This window comes from Neopsephotus bourkii, unplaced genomic scaffold (assembly GCF_033783945.1).
Source record: "Neopsephotus bourkii isolate Nb327-2 ecotype Australia unplaced genomic scaffold, CSIRO-AGI_Nbou_v1 NB_95, whole genome shotgun sequence".
NCBI lineage: Eukaryota > Metazoa > Chordata > Aves > Psittaciformes > Psittacidae > Neopsephotus > Neopsephotus bourkii.
Window position 1 is genome coordinate 980,845 of NW_026900612.1, and position 20,633 is coordinate 1,001,477.

A 20,633-nucleotide genomic window follows, 5' to 3' on the forward strand; every position below is an offset into this window, starting at 1 on the left:
GGTTGGGCAGAGAACAGGTCCAGAGCAGCCCTGCAGAGAAGGACTTGGGGGTGCTGGTCGATGAGAAAAGGAACATGAGCCGGCTTCAGTGTGCGCTTGCAGCCCAGAAAGCCAACCGTATCCTGGGCTGCATCCAAAGGAGCGTGACCAGCAGGTCGAAGGAGGTGATCCTGCCCCTCTGCTCTGCTCTCGTGAGACCTCACTTGGAGTATTGTGTGCAGTTCTGGTGTCCTCAACATAAAAAGGACATGGAACTGCTGGAACAAGTCCAGAGGAGGACCACGAGGATGATCAGGGGACTGGAGCACCTCCTGTATGAAGATAGGACGAGAAAGTTGGAGAAGAGAAGGCTGTGTGGAGACCTCATAGCAGCCTTCCAGTATCTGAAGGGGGCCTATAAGGATGCTGGGGAGGGACTCTTCATTGGGCACTGCAATGACAGGACAAGGGGTAATGGGTTCAAACTTAAACAGGTGAAGTTTAAATTGAATATAAGGAAGAAATTCTTTACCGTAAGGGTGGTGAGGCACTGGAATGGGTTGTCCAGGGAGGCTGTGAATGCTCCATCCCTGGCAGTGTTCAAGGCCAGGGTGGACGAGGCCTTGGGTGATATGGTTTAGTAGGAGGTGTTCCTGCCCATGGCAGGGGGTTGGAACTTGATGATCTTAAGGTCCTTTCCAACCCTAACTGTTCTACTCTTCTATGATTCTATGGCTTCATAAGTGGTCTGGATGATGGGATCAAATGTACCCTGGATGAAGTTTGCAGATGATACCAAATTAAGTGGGAAATTGATGCTTTGGGAAGGAGAGTCACCCTGCAAGACAACGTAGGCAGGCTGGAAGAGTGGGCTAACAAGAACCGTATGAAGTTCAACAAGACAAGTGTAAGTCTTGCACCCGGGTAAACACAGTCCAAGACTGCAGCACAGGCTGGGATCTACCCGGCTGGGGAGCACCTCTGTGGAAAGGTACCTGGTGTCCAGTGGACAATAAACTCAGTAGGTGTGCACAGTGTGCAGCTGTGGCAAAGAAATCTAGCAGGATGTTGGGTTACATCAACAAGGACGTCACCAGCAGAGATAAACATGTCATTGTCCCATCTACTCGGTGCTTGTCAGGCCACACCTGGAAAACTGTTCAGTTCTGGTCCCCACTATATAAAAAGGTGAGGACTGGCTGGAGAGAGTCCAGAAGACCACACAGATAACCCGAGGACTGGGAAGCCGTGTGAAGAAAGGCTGAGAGGTCTGGGTTTGTTCAGCCTGGAGAAAAGAAGGCTCGGAGGAGACCTCATCCCCAGGTCCCGCTGGGAGACTAGCGCGGACAGGCGGGGAAACCCACTCCCCCGTCCCTGCTCCCCCGCCGCTCCGCGGTGGTTTCGCCCCGCCCCACCCCGCGCAGTGGTCCCGCCCGGTCGCGTTTCCGAGGGGTGCACTCCTCCGTCCCGCCCTCTTCGGCTGTACCAACTACTGACAGCGGAGGGTGGAGGAACAGGGGAAGAAGTGGTGCTGAATCGCCCCATCGAGCCCACGGCCTCAGTTTTTCCGTATCCGAGCGCCGTTGGTGGCGGGCGCTCCGGGGAAGCAGCCCGAGCGGAGCAGGAAGGCGAGCGGGGCGGGGCTGCTCCCCCCGCGGGTCGGTGGAATGGCATGGCCCGTCAGTCCCGCGCGGCCGAACCCGGAAGGCTCTGCGGCGCACATGGGCGCGGGGGCTGGTGCCGGGGCAGGCGGTGCAGCCGCCGGTGCGGTGGGCGCTGCCGTGGCGGCTCTCTACATGGCCACGCTGCCTCCTGCCCTGCCCGGCGGGGATGCGGGTAACGTACCTAGCGGGGAGGTGGCGCCATGGGGACCTTCGCCCTCGTAGGGGCTGGTGCATCGCGGTCACGCTTCGGATGTATGGGAGGGCTGAGCTGTTAGGAGCTAGCGCATCGCTGTTAACACATAGGGTTGGTCACTCCATAGGGGCTGGTGCATCGCTGTTAGCACACAGGGTTGCTGTCATCCCGTAGGGTTTCTCTCCATGGGGGCTGCTGTGTCGTTGTCACCTCATAGGGTTGCTCATCCCACAAGGTTGCACCCCTTCATAGGCACTGGTCAGTTGCAGTCACTCTGGGGGGTTCTCACCCCGTGAGGTTTGGTGCATTTGAACCATGATGCACTACAAGGGCTGGTGCATTTTGGGCACCCTATAGTGGAGGGCGCAGCCCTAGAGGCTGGGGCATTGCCACTTCCCTCATGGAGTGCGCCTCCCACCGAGGCTGGTGCATCGCAGTCACACTTCGGGGGGCACATCCTGGGAGACTGGTGCCCTCTGGCCACCTCATGTGCACTCACTCCTCTCCCCCGCCGTTTGCTTTGCAACAAATAGTTTGATGAATTTGAGCCTTACAGCCAAGGGGTTAGAGTCAGGGCCCTGGGCACAGCTGGTGGTGCCAGAAGCCACATGCGCCATCCTGCCAGATGTGTATCGCTGCTCAGGGTGCACCTTCCTCATTTTAATGGAGTAGGTACCTGGTACACTTTTGTTTCTCATCCCAGAAGAGCACTGAGTGGGTCTGGTTTAACTCTTGCTTATTGGCCAGCGCTGATTTCAGACCCAAGCTGCACATAAAATTCCATATGAATAAGTGGGCTTTTAATGGCTGTGTATATTTTACAGCTCTGGTACATGTGGAGAGAGCGAGATCCCATATTTTAACTGCAGCTCTTTAAAATCTGCTGTTAGCTTTTGTTTAGAGCTACATGAAAGACACTGCTACTTGGTAAGCATAGAGTGGTTTTGTCTAGCTGGGTTTAAGGCAGTATGTATTCAGTGTAGCTCTTTAAACACATGTAAAGTTGAGCAGTGATTCAATTGGGGGTTATTTGATTTAAAGGTAGCAGGACAGAGCTGTGTTTGCATTACATCAAGCTTGTCCTGGTTAATTGGCTCTTGAAGATGCAGCCTTGTCCATTTTCCCAGTTCCCGTGTTTAGATCAGAGGGACCCTGTTGTCAGAGCTGTGTTAAAAGAATTTATTTTTAAAGCTGTTCTACACAGAGCTTGTGTCCCATGTTCCAGATGCTTAGGCTGGCTAGTATGTACCCCAATGGCTTTTATGTCAGCTCCTGAGTTTGTAAAAGGGCTGGCTTTCCTCCTTCTGCTTTTATCGGTTAATATGCAATGCTGAATATCCTTACTGTTAGTCCCATTTTATCTTTTAAAGTACTCTCTGATGGGAAAGCCCTGTTTATGAATGTGCAGGGTGTGAGTGTGCTGAACTGTTTGTGCTCTGTGAAACCTGGTTTTTAATTGTCCTTGAGCTTGGGTTTTGCCTCCAGGATGCAAATAACCATTATCACCCTTTACAAAGTGAGATGTGGGTTCTCCTTATGAGGTGTTGAATCAATGCCAGGATTTGTTTCTTGCTTGATGTGAGTTGTACTGGTAGATACAGTGATCAGCCAAACTCAGGGCAGACATGGGTTCACCCTGCTTTCCCTGGTTTATTGTGGTTATTTTATCTCATTTTGGAGGCAGGACGAGGATGGCTCTCCCTAACTTCCAAAGGCATCCTGGTTCTTCCTCACACAGCAGCAGTGTGTATAGAAAGCAAGGTATATATGTGCAGCTTGCTTCACCCCTCTGTTAATAGCTTTTGTCAGAGGTATCAAGGACACAAACTAGATGTGTGCTGCAAAACAGGCACAGCAGAGAGATGCCCTGGAAGTGCCCAGGCTGGGGAGTGGATGCTTTAAAAGGCTTCCAGCAGCTCATGTTATTGGGAATTATATTAAAAGAAATTTCTCAGGATGGTGTCCCCCAGTTAGCCCCATGACCTCACTATCTCTCCTTAGTTGTGTTTGTTTTTTTTGCCTCCACATTTTCTTCTAATTCAGCTGCCTGAGTTGTATGCCTTTACTGGAGCTGAACAGACGGGCTCATCCCCACTGTCTTCTTGTGCTTGCCCCAGCCACCCTGTTGCATTGTGTTAAGGCTTTTTTGGTTTATTCCCCTGGTTTCTCATGGTCCATGGGATGTTCCAGCACTGCTGCCTGGCTGGAGTCACCTGGAAGTTCTCTGCACAGCCCTGCTCAAGGCGATTAACTTGCCTGTGCCTGAGCATGGAGCTCAAACTTGCGCCTTCAAAAGCACTGAAGCTATTTGTGTGAGTAGAGGTGCTTAAGGATTTGGTCTATCAGCTTTCAGGCAGGGAGCCTATTATTTTATTTTTAAGCTATCTGTATACATTTTAATTGTTCCTGAAGTTTGCAGTAATCCAAAAGTGTAGAGGCAATAGGTATTTTCATTGGCAGCTTTCTCATCTTACTTAGTGTTGTAACAAAGAAACAAGAGAATGAATTCTAGTTTGGAAACATCTGCAGGTGTTTAAACAGCTTATAAAGGGATCAAATAAAAGGAAAAAAAAAAGCTAAAATTTCTCTGTGATGTTTTAGACATCAGCTGCCAAACTTGATGGAGTTAAATTAGTTTTCAGGCAGTGTTGGGCCTGTTGAACACCTTTATTGTGGAATCAAGCTGAACAGTCTGAAACATATTTACACCAAGATTATGAAGGAATAAACTCTTCAATTTGAGCCATCATGTAAAGATGCTGACAGTCATTTTCTCTCACAAGAAATACACTGAAATCAAAATTTGTGGATGCTGTAATCTTCCTCTGAGTGTTTTGTTGTAGAATCATAGAATGGTTTGGCTTGGATGGGACCTTAAAGACCATCCATTTCCAACCCCCCTGCCACAGGCAGAGACACCTTCCACTAGACCAGGTTGCGCCAAGCTCTGTCCAGCCTGGCCTTGAACACTGCCAGGGATGGGGCAGCCACAAGTTCTCTGAGCAATTTAATAGTTTGATTTATTTTTGTCATTTAATAATAGCACTCTGTACTTGCATAGCCTGTGGAGGCAGTAAGTGATACCCAGGTATGTGGGTGGGATATAGAGAATTAACCTTATCTGAAGTGGTGGGTGTTGAGCTCCTCTTGGTTTTCCTAGTGGAATTCAACAGGCTTACAGTCTGGGAGCTTAGTTTTGCAGGCTTTCTTCCTTTTTTCCCCTTAATTCTTGGGAGGCAGAATTGTGCTGTTGGCTTTCAAAACCTGGCAATGACATCCACCAGTATTCCTTCTTTCCTGCAGCTTTCCGGTTGGTGTGTATCTATGTTGCTTTGGAGTTATTCTTGCCTGTGATATGAACCAATATCATAGCAACATGCATGAACTTGAACTTACTCTTTAGCCATTTTAGGTGCACATGCAGCTATATCCCAGAAGGACTTAAATGAAGGTAAAGCCATGCCTGGCTTGGGAACAGCATCCCCACAATGCGATGACATTCACCATGAGCTGCTAACAGAGCAGTGCATGCTGGCATGCTAGGAAATCCCAACAATGCCGAGTTTAGGGTTTCCTTTACTAGCATCATCTTTTGCTGTGTGCAGGGGGATTGATGGCTTCCCAACCTTACCATGCCCTAGGAAAACTGGAGCTGCTGAGCACTAAAAGGCTCAGTTAGGGATGGATGTTTTTCCCATTGCATCTGCTTTTTCAGGGCCATCTTGCAGTAGATTGAAAGTTTCCTCAAATAAAGTAGCAACAAAAATAGGTGGCATTTGGAAGTGTGGTAAAATCCACATCTGAAAGGCTTTTGTGCAGAAGGCTGCAGGGCATTGTGTGGGGCAGTAGCTGTAATTTGCCAACAGCAGTAGTAGGTTGACTTGCATCTTCTTTCTAAAATAATATTGTTTGCTGTAATGCCAAGATTTAAAGCTGCCATTTATACAATCCTCCTCCTTTTCATTGGATGGTAATGACATAATAAAGTGTAGAAATGTAAAGTATTTGTAATTTAGCATTTAAAGCCAAGGCATCCTTCACTTTGTATATTTACCATCTAACAATGGGAGAGAGGTACCACAACCTTGGCACTTGCGAAACTGGCAGGACCAGTAAGGGCAGGCTCTGCAAAATAGGATCATGGTATGTGAGGGGAAGAAGCAAAACCAGCAGTAATTTTTAACTTTTTTGGCCCATCCCTGAATGTGTTGTGCTTATTGAATATATTTCATATACGCTGTTCAGGAGTGTTGCTTCAGTGTCAAGTGCTCTAAAAATGCCAAGTATTATTAACTGTTATGCTATCATACGTCTTTTTGTAGCAATTATCTGTCCTGCTATAAAATACAAACGAAATGCAAAACCTCAGTGGTGTTTCTAATGGGAGCAGCTGCTGGATGCAGCAGCTACTGACAGGTAAAAGAGTTGCTTGTGAAGCAGAAGCTGCAAGAATTGCTTTTAGCATCAAGGGAGAGCAGCATTCCCAAATACACAGATGCAGATTTGCCCGATCAATGATGACATTTTCCCTCTTTGAAACTATAAAGCTGTGGGGGTTTTCTTAAGCGTTGCAAACCATAGTGCTTGAAAGTTACTGAGTCAATTGGTTTTAAATTAAAAATACACACGCACAAATGTCTGCCTTTTGAGTATCTCAGGCCATTCTTTACCCAAGCCTACCTATACATTCACTTATCTGTTCATGAAAGTCTCGCGAAAACATACAAAAGATATTTTGTGCAATGACATCAGAGGGAGAAAATATTCTTAGAAAATTTCATGCTGTTAAATCTCTACAGATTTACAGTTTTATCCAGTCAAATTAATGCAAAACCCCAATGCAAGCATTTGGATTTTGAAAACTTTGGAGGAGTGTCATTTCCTAATAGTAATTATTGGTTTTACATTATTTTTTCACAGGGGAGCTGATCACAGCCGCATATGAGCTTGGAGTAAGTATTAGTTTTATTGTTTAATCAATGCTCTCATTAACAGTTTTAGGAATTAAGGAAGTTTAATTAAGCATGGAGTAAAGTAGATTAATTTATTTTCAAACCACAGTTTTTACTAACTTATAAGTACAGCACGCGACAATTTACTTCAAGTTTTAAATCCAATTAAACTAAATTATAAAGCAAAGGCTTTACTGTATATACAGTAGCTGGCTTATTATCAACCCAAATTTTGTATAAGCTGGGGAGAATAAAATAAATCGGGTTAACAATTTTAATAAGTTTTATTATTTAATAAACTTTATTATGGTGCATGATCCCTTTAGGCAAGACCTTAGGACTGTCAGCGCGGTGGTAATCCGATAGCAGTGTGGTCTTTCAACTTACTAACCAATAAAATAGTTGAGAAGCTGCTTTTTTTCCTTTTTTTTGAAAAAAAAAGAAAAAAAAAAGAAAAAAGGAGAAAAAAGGAAAAAAACAGCTGCCTTTTGAATGACCCTAATATACTGTGAACCCAAAGAAGGAGCCCTTTAAGGCACGCTAATGAAACGTGGCACCTCCTTTTCTTGCTTCCTCATTATTATGGGTGAGGCGTGGAGCCAAATCCACTAAGGAAAAATATTTATGGAGTAAAATTGGTGCAAGAGGATGGGTTGGAGAGAGACAGCACTCGGAGATCCCTGGCTCCTGCCGCTGGACCCAAGTCTGCTGCTCTGCTTTTGATTTCGTGGCATTTCACCCCTTTTCAGCCCTTTATCGATCTGTCCATAGGTCGCCCACCCTCCCGGCTACCCCCTGTTCACGCTGCTAGCCAAGCTGGCGATGGAGCTGCTGCCTGTCGGCTCCTCTGCCTTCCGAGTCAATCTCCTCTGCAGCTTGTTGGGAGCAGCTGCCGCTTCTTTGCTTTTTTACACGGTTTTCAGGTAAAGTCATTGAGGATGTTTATTCGTTGGTGTGGTGCTGGCAGGGTGCTTCCCAGTCAGCTCGGGATGTTTCCAAAGGTTCCCTGTGTTCCCCTCTGGCCTTTGGACTAGCATTTCCCCTCCTCCCTTTCCAGCTGCAATTGGTTCCTCTGATCAACCGAATAGCAGTTTAATCTGAATCTGACCTTCTTTCCTGCACAAAAGGTCCCTCTTTCTTTTCTTTCTGTTAAATAATAATAATAGTAATAATAAAAAGTGCGCCCTTTCCCTTACACAGACATGACAGGTTGTTCAGGCTCATTATCACAAATCACCACTCGGTTTAACTAACCAGAACTAATGAAGTTTGTCGTTCTTGAAAGATGCAGATGGTCTGTTTAAATTAACAGGATGAGCTTCACCTATCGGGATACCGTGAACTTGGTTTAATTGCAGCTCCTGGCGGAGGTGGATGGGCAGTTGCCTGCCAGTGGTACCCAAGGACCAGGGCGAGCATCAGTGCCAACCTCTTTCCTCCGGCGTAGGTGCAGCATAGTAGGGGACTGGCCAGAGCCCATCTGTATTCTCTGGACCTCTAACCTTGGGAGAAAAGGGAGCAATCGGGATGTGCACGTGGTTGGGGGTTTTGTTAACCCTGCTCGTCTTTGATGTGCAAGTTCTGGCTGCTCTTAACCTCAGCCTGACCCATATTTGAGAGGATTATCGCAACCCATACAAACAATTTCTGATGTTCTTTTGCAGGGAAAATAGTGCACATTTTGAAGCAGCAAACAGTGAAATCTGAAATGTTATCAGGGTGCTTTGGGATGAGATGGGACGCTTCCTTACTGAGATTATTTTGACAGAAGCCCTTTTCTCCCACCGTTTCCAGATCTGCATCACCCCTTGGGGAAACCTTCCCAGAGAGTGAGAGCAACCTGGAAATAAAAGCGGGAACAAATTGGAGGGCCAGATTCTGCACAGCCCAAGAACCCTGAGCTCACTCAGTCTTTGGTTCACAGTGTGCATCTGTCTGGGTGCATCTTTCTCTACTGAAGAGAACTTGCTTTTTGCACATCTCCTTTCACGTAGCACTGCAGCAGCTCCAAAGCACACCTATTGGAATTACTTAATTTCTAGATATTTCTATAGGCATTTAAAGTGATTGCTTTTACTGTTGGGTAATACCTGTAATTAAGTTAGTGTTATTTAATTTAATATCCTGTATTTGACAGTGTATTTGGGGAGCAGGAAGTGGCACTGCCCTCCTATGCACAGTGCCAGGTGCAGCTTCGGATCAGAACTCCTTTTGATTATATTAAAAACTCCTGCAAGGAGTTGCTAAAGGTTTTGAATATTGGGTTCTGATTATTTATTTTTTAATGATAGTTATTCATGTTATTACAGTTACTGTGAAGATCTGCCCTGCTTTTTAGTTTTAGCTGCAGTGTGTGTGAGAGTTCCTTACGTGCCCATTTTGTGCCTGTGAAATTAAGCAGTCGTCGCATTAGAGAAACAAGAATACAGGAGAGAAATGATGGGCTAAATAGGGGAATTATTTTTACACTTCCAGAGGTTCAGGGGTTTTTTTTTGTTATTGTTTAATTGGATTTGGAAGATGTGGCTTCTGTCAAATTTGAAACATGCACGGAAGAGTGGAAAACTGGGAGCTGAGAGATGATAGAAACTATTAGGACTTGCAGAAAATTATTTCATAGATAGAAGGCACTGACAGGATCAGCCTAGCAGCGATTTTTATTTTTTTTTTAATTAATTGTAAGGTATTGTGGGCCAGTTTTATTTCCAAATTACAATGTTATAGTTTTTCTTTTATGCACCTTAAAATTGATTTATTTTTTATGACACTTCATGCAGAAAAAAAATTCTTTCTGTTACCATCTACTTGAAAAAAAAATATCTCTCCGAAAGTCCTTACTGGCACCATCTGTGTGAAAGCTGCAACTATCTGAAAACGACGTGTTTCAGTTTTAACCGGGCTTGTGCGTACTCGCAAAGGATCTAAACTGGTCTGTGAAATCTCCCCCACATTTTTGTGTTTTAATTAAAATTTAGCTGATGGGATGACTCTTGTGAGGTACCAAAGGAAAAATAAGCACCTGCTCCTTTTGCCGTATGAAATGTGGATGCTAATATGAAAATATGTAGATGTTAGGAATACAAATAATTGATGAAGTACACATCCTTTGGGAGCAACACAGTTCAAGTGGCAAATCTTTCTCTTCAAACAATAGCCACCCTTCAGCCGGGAGGAAGCCATCTCTATGGTAATGGGGCTGACGCTGCCCTATTGATCTAGTGGAAGAAGACATTGTAGAATGTCAGTTAGGTTGTTACAATTTCATTTGTCGTCTGACCTGAACTTAACCTCTAGAACCTTTCTTTTCTCCCCACCAGCCAGGCAGGGTTGCTGTTTACCCTGGGCATCCCAGCATCCCTGTACAGTAAATCTTCCCCCTTCCCCCCCCGCCCCGACTCTTTTTGTTTAAAAGGCATTTCCTGAGTTTATTCCTTGGGAGGACAGGACAATTTCTTTGCTGCGTAGGGAAAGAGTCGCAGTTTCTTCCAAGGCTGGGTGGTGTTCAGAATGTTACGGCGTGTGTGAGATTAGGATCAAATTTATTCCTTAAACAGATTTCTTCTCTGCCAGGTGATGGCTGGTGGGATGCTCTGTATAGGCACTGCTGGAATTGATAGAAAGCAATCCCAGCATCTTGTTTGTTTATTAATTTTATTATATTATTAATTTCATTATATTATTTTTTTAAGCCTGAATTGTGCTTCTTAAAACAAAGTTATGTCTAATGGCATTGATGGAAAAAGCCCTTTTATCAGTAATCCAGACTATCGCTGAACGAGCAGTTTACTCCTTTGAATTAGTTCTCAAATTTGGGGTTCCCCCCCCCCCCGCACAGTCTTAATAAATTGCTTGTAATTATTGTAAAATGGCATTTACAAAGAGTTTTCTTGGACTGCTTGTAACTGAGGCAAATAATTCATCTTTGCTTTGAAAGAGGGGAAAGCTGCTTTGTGTTTTTAGGACACAGCAAGTGCAGCTATAGGATTGTTTCTTTAAACAACTATTTATTTGTTTTACTGTGGGAGGCAAAGCATAGCAAGTTCACAAAGTAAACCAATTATCTTCTTGTAATATGATTGCCAAGGTGTCATTTTCTGCACAGATGATGCATTCTTTGCATTCTCTGTTGCAAAGAGAACTAGGATGCTTTCCCCAGCTTCAATGTGTTGGGTTTTTTTCTCAATGTATACCTTTCGTAGCTTGGCTGTTTTGCTGTATCTAAATACACAAAGCTAATTTTTTGCAGGGGCAGTAGTGGAATAGGTGGTATAATTGCCCATACTTGTAGTAAGTTTTTGCCAGCTTTATTCTGGCTAAGTTGCACATGGGGTTTTGAGAGGGAGGAAATTGTTGCATTAAATTAGGATGTTCATACCTCTTTGGTTGCTGTTCCGGGTATCATGTGGAGTTTTGGACTAATATATATATATTTAGATATGTATATATTTCCTGTAGCCCCAGCCCTTCCAAGCAACACACTGTGGATGTATGTGAAAACTGGAGCCAATACTTCTCCCAGTGCCAACAAAAGCAAGTTTGAAGTGTGTTGTATAATGAAATCATTAAAATGACTTCATCATTTTGAAGTCATCAAAATGTTTTAGAAACAGCAATTGACCATGCTGATGGCTCTGAAGTTTCTTGCTCGAGTGGTGTGTGTCCTGGAGCTCTCATGGGAAGGTCCCTGAGAAGAACCAGGCATGCTGGGGCACCGTGAGGATGTGTCACCTTCATGGCCATCCCCAGAGGGTCTGCTGCCTGCAGCAGGTGGGAGAATATTCCGTATCCTGTGGGGTTCATGGGTTTGCTGGAACAGGAGCCATCCCCAAACAGTTTGGCTCCTTTTTCTGAGTGATCGTTTGGGGAAGATGGAGGGATGGGAGAGGTGTGCTCCTGCCTGGCATGGTGGTGCCACTCGACTGTAGCGGGAAATTCAAAATCAGACTTTGGGGAAGGAGGAATATCCTTACAGGGCAGATTTGGATTTTTGCAGATTACAGATTATCACCTCTGTAGCAGTGTGAAGATCTTGTCTGTTTCGGAAGCAGTTGTGCTTAGTTACAAGTAGTTGCGAAGTTTTAGGAGGAAGAAACAGAGGTATTCAAGTGTTAATGTCCTTTTAGAAGAATATCTACCATGATCTCTGGCTAATTGATCATATCTATTTTATATTTTTTCCCCTTGTCCCCGTAATGAACTGGCACTGAGTTCAGTCTGTTTGAAGACATTACCAAATCTGTTAATTTGCATTTTGCTCTAAAGGAGGCACATTAGGCTGCAATAACTCTTCATTTTGAAGGGGGGGAAAGCAGGGCAAAAAAACTCTTTTTTTTTTTTTTTTTTTTTAAAAGACTGAAGAGTCTTTTCTGACAGCTAGTCAGAGTTAGAATTAGTTCAAGGAAATGTTAATAATGCACTGCCTGGCTTAATCCCTTTGATATCACCAGGTATCCTCCTGTTCATGGGTTAATTGCTTTAAAAGCGGAGGCAATATTCTGAGCGGTGGGCCGCTTCACCTTTTCACAGCTGTTACCATTGAGTGACAACTAAATCCCATGTGTAAGATGAGGAAGAGCTCAATCTCCAATTGGGAGAAAATTTATGTAAACCGCAATCCCTTCAGAATGTGCGGAAGTCACAGACTTTCTTGATTTACTCTGCTTTTCCCAGAAAGCTCCATTGTTCCCTTCCCTAAGTCCCATCAACCCTTTGTAGCAGAATATCACAGCGGCGGCAGATAGCTTGAAATATATAAATGCTATCATAGCTCTGATTAATAGTGGCGCTTATGAGTCAAGTCTGATAACGGAGCAGCTCTCCACTCAATTTCAGATACCGCTAATGGAATCTGTCTCCTGCAATTGTAATGTGAGAAGGGCTAATTTGCCATGGAGCTTGGAGCTGTCACCAGCCGGGGATTGGGGGGTCAGATGGGAGCTGCCAGGTTTTTGCCCTGCAGCTTGTATCTCTCGCTTTGAATAGCGCAGCCCCCTGCCTGCCAGGGAGCTGATAGGCCGCCGGGGGGTTTATGCCACTCCGTACAATAGCGAAGGGCTGCATGGACTGACTTGGTAATTGTGAAGCCAGCTCATTTTTATTTTATTTTATATTTTATTCTATTTTTTCCTTTTTTTTCCTTTTTTTTTTTCTGCAGCTGCATAATTTCTAATAAGGGGTTTTAACAAATGTCAGATTAGGAAAAGTTCTGCAATTACAAAAAAAACCAAACCTAACTTATAAAACATTTAAATAGCTAAAGTCGGTTCCTACTGAGGGTTGGGGTTTTTTGGCTGCTGGAAGTAGGCACTGGTTATTACAGGCACCCAGGATAAAGGCGTACCTATTTTCTAAGGATTGTGAATCAAATAATGGGTCTAACTAATATATCCTTTCTGCTTGCAATGACACCGGGAGAGAAGTTCTCATTTTTTAATGGCTGGAAGCACAGTTTTTACAACTCACCATTTAGAAAGGTGTGAGTACGCAGTGATACTTATTACAGCAGCACAGCAGTTTATGCATTTTATCAATCTGTCATGAGTTGTTCCACTCGTTGGAGCTGCTTTGGAATAGCTTGACAGGGAGGCATTGAATTTAATTACCAGACTTTGTTGGGAAGAGGCTGCTGCAGGCAGGCTCTGCTCTGATGTGGTGGTGGTGGGAATCCAGGAGCATGTGAGGTTTGAGGTTGGGAAGGGCTGTTCCTCATTCTCCTGCTGAGCCCTCACAAGGGGGTTCTTCCCATCTGTGGTGCCCAGACCTACTAAGGTGCCCAGTGCTATCCCAGGGCACCTTGCTGCAGGGGCAGCTTGATTCTCGCAGCAAGAGGACACAAGAGGTGGCATGCAGGATGCCTTCGGCACATCTTGGTGACATTTACAGGCCTGTATTTACCAATGGGACAGGCAGGGACTCAGTAGTGCCCTACAGAGGTGGTGTCCTTACTGGACGTGTCTATTCCAGCAGGACATATGCAAGTGGGTGCAACCAGCTCTCTTAGCCAAAATCCTCACTAGTTCATGACTTCTTAACCAGGCTGAACCATCCCCTCTTGAAGTTACAGTGTTTCATTAAAATAACTAAAAGGTGAAAAAGGTGAGTAAGTCGTGTCAGCCCCTAGTTGGATGTAAGTGTATCGAGCAGAAACAACATCTGGTGCATGTGGTGAGCGGTGAGGATGCTGCCTGCTCACTCCCACCCCAAGGCATTGCGGGTCCATGGGAATGCTGAAGTTGTGTGATACTGTCCTGTAAACAAGTCCTGTTTGACGTGAAGGTCCTGCCCATTTGCTTGGTTTCTATCCTTAGAGCTTTGAAGACTCAACTGGGACCAGTGAGCCAAGCTGTGCTCTCCTACCTCCTCCTCCAGCTCTGGGAGTGGAGGCTGCATGCAGGGCTTCAGTGGCTATTCAGCTCTAGGTTCTTGAGGAAGAATAAAATCTCGTTTGCTGTTCCTCGTAGTACCTGTACTGTGTCAGGCTCTTCAGCACTGACAGTAAGAGAAACCCCCTTTTGTCCATTGAGTGACTAAGAGTCAGGCAAACCTAGAGGAATTGAGGTTTTTAGGAGATAATTGTTATTACTTAGGTCCTAAACTCATGTTTTATTTTTTATATAGTTACTCTATTTCACCACCAATCCACATGCACACTTAAAATTTATCTGTAGAAAGCTGTTGAGTCTTCTGAGTCCCATTCTTTTTAAGTGTACCTCAAAAATCTGGTGTTTTTTAGAGATCAAGTAAGTGAAACCTCTTAAGCTAAATTCAAAGTGTTATATCTTTAATGCACTAGTCTGTTACACGATGAAATAAAAATACAGTCTTTGCTACTGCAAAGTGAAGTCCCAGCATGGCAGAAGCACAAGTTGTTGGTTATGTCTCTGGAGCCTGTGCATGTGTACAGGGAACTGCTAAATCAGGGTCATTATCTGCAGGTGCAGGGAGAGACTTAAATTAAAAGACTCCATTAGAGGAGATTTTAAATAGCAGGAGAGTTTTTTCTTATTCCACTGACTAAAAATAAAAGATGTGCGTCTGAGATCAGCTACCGGTAAAGTTTTTGGGAGAACAGAAGGCAGAAATAACCAGCTTATTTCACTAGGTACAGATAGGTGTTTCCAGTGTTTAATATATCAGCTTCAAATATAAAAAGTTCCAGTTATCTTACTACTTTATGAATCCAGTGCAGCAAATATTGCATTTAAAGAAAACACCCATCTAAATTCCAATTTCAAGCCATTTTAGCTTTATACCAAGAATTTAATAAGTTTTTGCAAATTATTATATATAAAAAGTCTGCCATGATTTTCTAAATAAAAAGGAAAAATGCTGATCAAGTTATTTGTTAAATACATATAGTTATAACCTGTGCTCTGGGCTAATGGATAGTTTTACCACACTTGAGAGGATAAATTCTAGATCGCAAACTGATGTGTTTTAGTGGGTTAGTGTGGTTTAGTGTCCCTGCCCATGACAGGGGGGTTGGAACTAGGTGATCTTAAGGTCCTTTCCAACCCTAACTGTTCTATGATTCTATGATTGCCAGCAATGATAAGCTAAAAACTGTAATTACAAAACCAGATTAAAATACCTAATTTCAGTTTTCCTGATTATTCCTATAAACTCTTAATGAAAACCTGCAGCTTAAATATTTCTGATTAAGGCAAGTTTCAACTGCTGGTGTCTTTGGAGCTCAGGCCCAGCCACATATTTTTCTACTTGGGTGTCTGAAAAGGAAAACAAAATAATATTTTTTTATTTTTTTTTTAGTCTTTTCCTGTTATGTTTAGGGATGCCATGGGAAAATATCCCTCACAAAGGACTGTGTGGCCTCTCCTTTGCTGACTGTTTCTGTCCCTTCTGAGTGCATTTTAAGATGATGGGAATTTCTGCTTATGTTCAAAAGTTGCCTGACCGATAGTGAGGGACCTTCTTTCCACTTGTTTTGTCTTGATAAAGTGCTCCACATGCTTTGAGCAGATCTTGTCTCAAACTAATGATTTTGCAAACAAGCTGTTCCCTTGGTTTGTATTTTAAGATAAACAAGCCTGCAAAGCGGCTTTTATTCAAGCTCGGTGCTTCCGTCCTTCTCGAAGCAGGCCTGCTGGTGGTAGCTGTAATACCCTGGGAGAAGTTAGGAAGACTTTCCCATTGTTGCATTGGCTGCAATTATTTTCTTCTTTCATGAGCTGATTTCTGCATCCTGAAGCTGTTCCAAGGGCAGGGTACTACTTTGAATGCTTTCTTCTAGGTGACCCTATTTTCCCAGGATCCTCCCTCCACCAGACAGAGCCTTATAGCCGGGTTTTGCCAACCTTTTGCTCTTTGTAAAGCCTCTGTTTTTGAGGGAGTCACTGCAGGGTAGCTTTGTGCCTACACTGTATTGACAGATCAACACTGGATGGTTATTACCAGAGCCATGGCTTCATTGTTGGCAACCCCTTGATCCTCTTGTTCCAGTCATCTGCTGTTTCTCATACCAGTTCCAAGACTGAAGGGAGCATGCTATCCTTCCTGCTCCCCAGAAGCAATGGAATAAAGCCCTCCTAGATGTTGTAGGATAGGTGAAGTGTTATAGGAGACTAACCTCTGTTGTCGGTGCCTGAGTTGTTTTGTCATCTCCTTGGACTGTGTACGTCTGGGGCCATCTTGATGCTAAGGCAAGAGAGATGCAGCACAGTGTGACTGCTGGAGAAGTCCAAGAGGCTGCCAGATATCAGAGTTCAGTAGTGCATGGAGATCCTCATATCAATCAAAATGAGCAGTATAACCATGTTAGCGCAGCTGCAAGGCAGGGTTGATTTAATTTAGCCACAGCATGACACTGACATAGTTGCATAGGATTCATTTCTTCTTGTCCTGACAGTGTTACTTTGCACTGTGAGTTGTTGCATTGGATGAACCTGATGGATGGGGAGGAGGGGTTTTGCCAGCTAATCTTCATCCTTATCTGGATATACCTTCTCTGATCACTTCAAAGAATGTTTCTTTCTGAACCAGCAAACTCATAAACTCATCATTTCCATTGCTGGTAGCAGAATCTGCAAAAATCTCTTGGTCTCCAGCTTGTATTTCCCAAAGCTACTGTCTTGGTGTTCTTCAAGAATGCAACACATTTCCATTTGGTTTTTTAGCATCTAGGATACTTGTAGGAGCTTAATGCTCCATGCATGCAGCATGCTTTAACAAAGTAAGCTTAGCAGCCTGGCTTTCGCACAAGTTTCACAGGAAACTAAAGGCAGTTCCAGCTCTGTTGACAAACAGATCTGTGGACTGTTCTTAGTGCTGGATCCTGACCCTGCACTCCTCGGTGAGTGGAGGTGTCCTCTGTCCCACATAGCTGGGGTAAGGCTTTAAGCTTTGGGTTTAGTAGCTTTTGCTTAAGCCTTATTTCATAGAACTTGAATCACAGGTTTGAGATGTTTTTATTGAGGGAATGGGATTTCTTTCATCTTATTTGAGCATTAATGATATGCTACAGTCTTTTCTGGGAAAGACAAGGAGAACTGGTAAATGATTGGGATGTTTGCCTAAAATGCTGATTTTCATCTGAAGGTTTTGGGAAAGGCTGTTTTACCCTTTTTACCTTATTTCCTTGCAAGAATTTCAAAGGGATTTACAAAGTTGTTTCTTTATAACTAAGTACATGCTGTCTAAAAGGGTTTAGTCAAAACTTGGGGATGTTGTGTAGTGGGGTTTGTGTGTCAGGAGATCTCTTTGTTTTTAAATACACATGGCCGTGCTGCCCTTTCCTGCTTTTTTTAAATTTAGGAGCAGAAACCACTTCTGACTTAATTCCTGCAAACTCCATTGCATCTTTCCTTTTTCCTGTTCAGGTGCGGCATCTTTCTCAGAGAGGAGGAGAGCACAATCAGAGCCCTTGAGGCTCAGAACCTTGCCAGACGGGTCGTATGTGTCCCATCTCTCCCTTGGAGGATGTGGACTCAAGGCTGGCTTGGTGGCAAAAGCAATGGAGCAGCATTCATGCCTGCAAATGCCTTTTCTATAGGAAATTGTGTGGGTTTTGAAACATATTAATGCAGTGAGGGTCAGGTCTTACCATGGAGAATTTTGTGCCAAATACCTGGACCTGTGTTGGACCACAGTGAAATTTAGAGGTTGGAAGAGTCCCCCGTGGTGGCATGCATCAGTGAGCACAATGGTAGATTCTAGTGGTTTGCCTGATTTCCTACAGAAGAGGTTCCACATCACCTTTCTTCAAAAGCTTATAGGGTACTTTGCAGACACAGATTCAGTCTGAAACAGTTCCACCTTCTGTCAGTTGGGAATTTTCAGACTTATTTTCTTCTACCACTGATTTTTCAAGACACCTTCCTACCATCTAGGTGCTGAAGCTCTGTGTCATTCTGTGCTTGTCTCACTCTGGCCTTGGACACCTGAGGATTTTTTTCTTTTTTTCCAGTGTTAACTGAACAGCATTACTTCTTGCCCTCTAGCTACCTTTTCCTCCAGCTGCACATCTCAAAACGCTTTACAAAGGAGATAAAAATTCTTAGTAACATTTTGCAGATGCCTGGAGCAGCAGCAGTGGTGTGGCTTGCCCCAGACTGATATCAGCGGGAGAAGGTTGAATAGAGACATAGTCTTCCTGAATCCTTATGCCAGTCCTCTTCTCCCCATGGACCCTGCTTCCCATTTTTAATGGATTAAAAATTCCTGTTCTGACTGCACAAGTCCTTTTTTTGACATCTACAGAAATAGGTTGGTTGTACTGAGGTCATTTTGGAAAGGTAGAAACTACAACCAGTGAGAGGAGCCCTTGCTGGAGAGTGCTCTGCAAGCAGCTCCCTCATCTCTGTAGGGCCTGAGGGTCTTGTTTCTTTGGTTGCTCTTTATCCCAGAGTTACGTGAGGAATCCAATAAGTACGTCCTATGTGAACATCCACTCTATGATCCCTAATGGGCAGAACAATCCACCTGGGGACTTTGTCTGTGCTAGAGGATATGGCCAGTATTTAGAAGCAAATTACACATGTAGCTTGATGAAGTTGGCTGGTTTATAATTTTCAGTTTAAACCTGCTGGAAATGTTAGGTCTAAATGGAAGTGTATGCGCCTGGGTACTAGAACTAGAGAAAAATACCCAATTTGCGGTAGAGCCTAGCTTAGTCTTAGAGTTGGATAGTGAATTTCTGGAGAGGAGCTTTGACCATAGCCAAGGCTATTTCTGTCTTCGGATAACACTTAATTGAGCTGGTTCTGGTGCCCTACGAGGCATCTTTTCAGGGTGACTTCCTGAAGGGGAGACCTTCCAAACAGGCAGAGCCAGTATTCAGAATGTGCATAATAGGTTTCCTGGGCTAAGTCCCACCTTGTGGGCTCCCTGCGCCAGCTGCAGCATCCAGCCAAGTTCGGCAAGTGGCTCTGTGGGGAGTGTTGTGCCATAATCTCATCCAGGGGTCACAGAGGTGCCCAGCTTTCACAGCCATCCCAATGGCAGAAGCTTCACCTGCTCCTCTGCTCGCTCCTGCTTGCTGGACCTGACACCCATTTTCCCTGTGTGTGACCCCAGCAGGCACCTCTCCCTGCTGGGACTATAGGTATCACAATCCTTACCCACCCCTGAGACACTAAATACCCCCGTAGGACAGCTCTGCTAATGCTGTCCATCATGAATAGCTCTAATCCATTCTTTTTTCATTGCCTTGATGCATTTAAGGCTGCATCCTTGCTGGCATCTCCTCCAGCAGAGAGTATCCCATTATAGGCGTGACTCCCTGGCTCGGCATACCATGACCCTCTGGGCCATCTCTCATCGAGGTTTCTGAACCAAATTCAAAGTTTTCATGGCATTTGTGGAGGAAGCTGACTCTTTAGTGTTGGGTAGCTTACAAATAGAGAGGTTGGCTAATGCCTCCTCTTCCTAATTGCAATTCTTTGCAAAGAAATTATTAGGAAGATATTAACCATATAATGTTTTGGCAGGGAGCTGGATGGCAGTCATCATTTCTGCTTCTATGGTATGTTTTAAAAAAAGAAATTTAAAGAAAGGACAATAAAGTAGGCTTTTTTGTTGGAAAAGAAGATTTCATGTTATCTGTGTTTGCAGGCTTTCTGGCTCATATGCTGGAGGAATCCTTGCTGCGGGGGTGTTTTCATTTTCTCGTCTAACATGGCAGTGGTCCATCACAGCAGAGGTTTTTAGCTTAAACAATCTGTTTGTGGGGCTGCTGATGGCTCTCACTGCTCATTTTGAGGAGGCATCCACCGCAAGAGAGAGATCAAAGGTAAAACATCTCAAGCAAAGTGAATAATTCTTTTTTTTTAATTAGTTGTCACATGTCTGTTTAACTTCCTATTCATTTAATGCTAATTTAGTTTTGTTTAAACAAAAAAGGCCAAATTTGGGGACTTATTTCAGCACCTGTGCTGGATGGTGTCTATCCTTGACCTACCTGGCTGTTCAGAAGTGCCAGGTATTGTAAAACCTATCCACTTGGCTTAAGGGTTGAGCTGGGACCTGTTGAGTGGGTTTAGGATTGGTTCATGTAATACACACAGGTTGGAAACAGGAAAATCAAAATTGCTTTCATCTAAATGCAAAGTTTGATTTCCTGCATAAAAGACTCAAACTAGGCTGTGGGTGTTCAAATGTTTGTTTTCAGAACTGTTTTTTCGGGGGGAGCATAAATAGATATATTTTACAGAAAACTTCATGAAGTCAGAAACCCAGGTTTCTACTGAAAAACAGAAATGGCCAACTTTTCAATGAGTTCTTCTTTTGAAATTGAATGTGCCCCTAAAATAATGGCATTATTAAATACAGAGACTTTAAATTTCATGCTGTATTCTCTATTTTACAAACAGGCTATGCAACCAAATGACA

The 20,633-nt window shown here is 44.0% G+C and overlaps 1 protein-coding gene across 1 annotated transcript in view; it reads left to right on the forward strand.

Annotated features, from left to right (window-relative positions):
* The first annotated feature begins 1,631 nt into the window (after positions 1–1,631).
* The window catches only part of TMEM260 (transmembrane protein 260), a 34,516-nt gene continuing 15,514 nt past the window's right edge, over positions 1,632–20,633 (forward strand). Inside the window, exons 1-4 of the mRNA XM_061356088.1 lie at positions 1,632–1,815; positions 6,757–6,788; positions 7,560–7,711; positions 19,857–20,034. Of these exons, the coding sequence (XP_061212072.1) occupies positions 1,647–1,815; positions 6,757–6,788; positions 7,560–7,711; positions 19,857–20,034 (531 nt within the window). The 5' untranslated portion in view covers positions 1,632–1,646. The remainder of the gene's footprint in view (positions 1,816–6,756; positions 6,789–7,559; positions 7,712–19,856; positions 20,035–20,633) is intronic.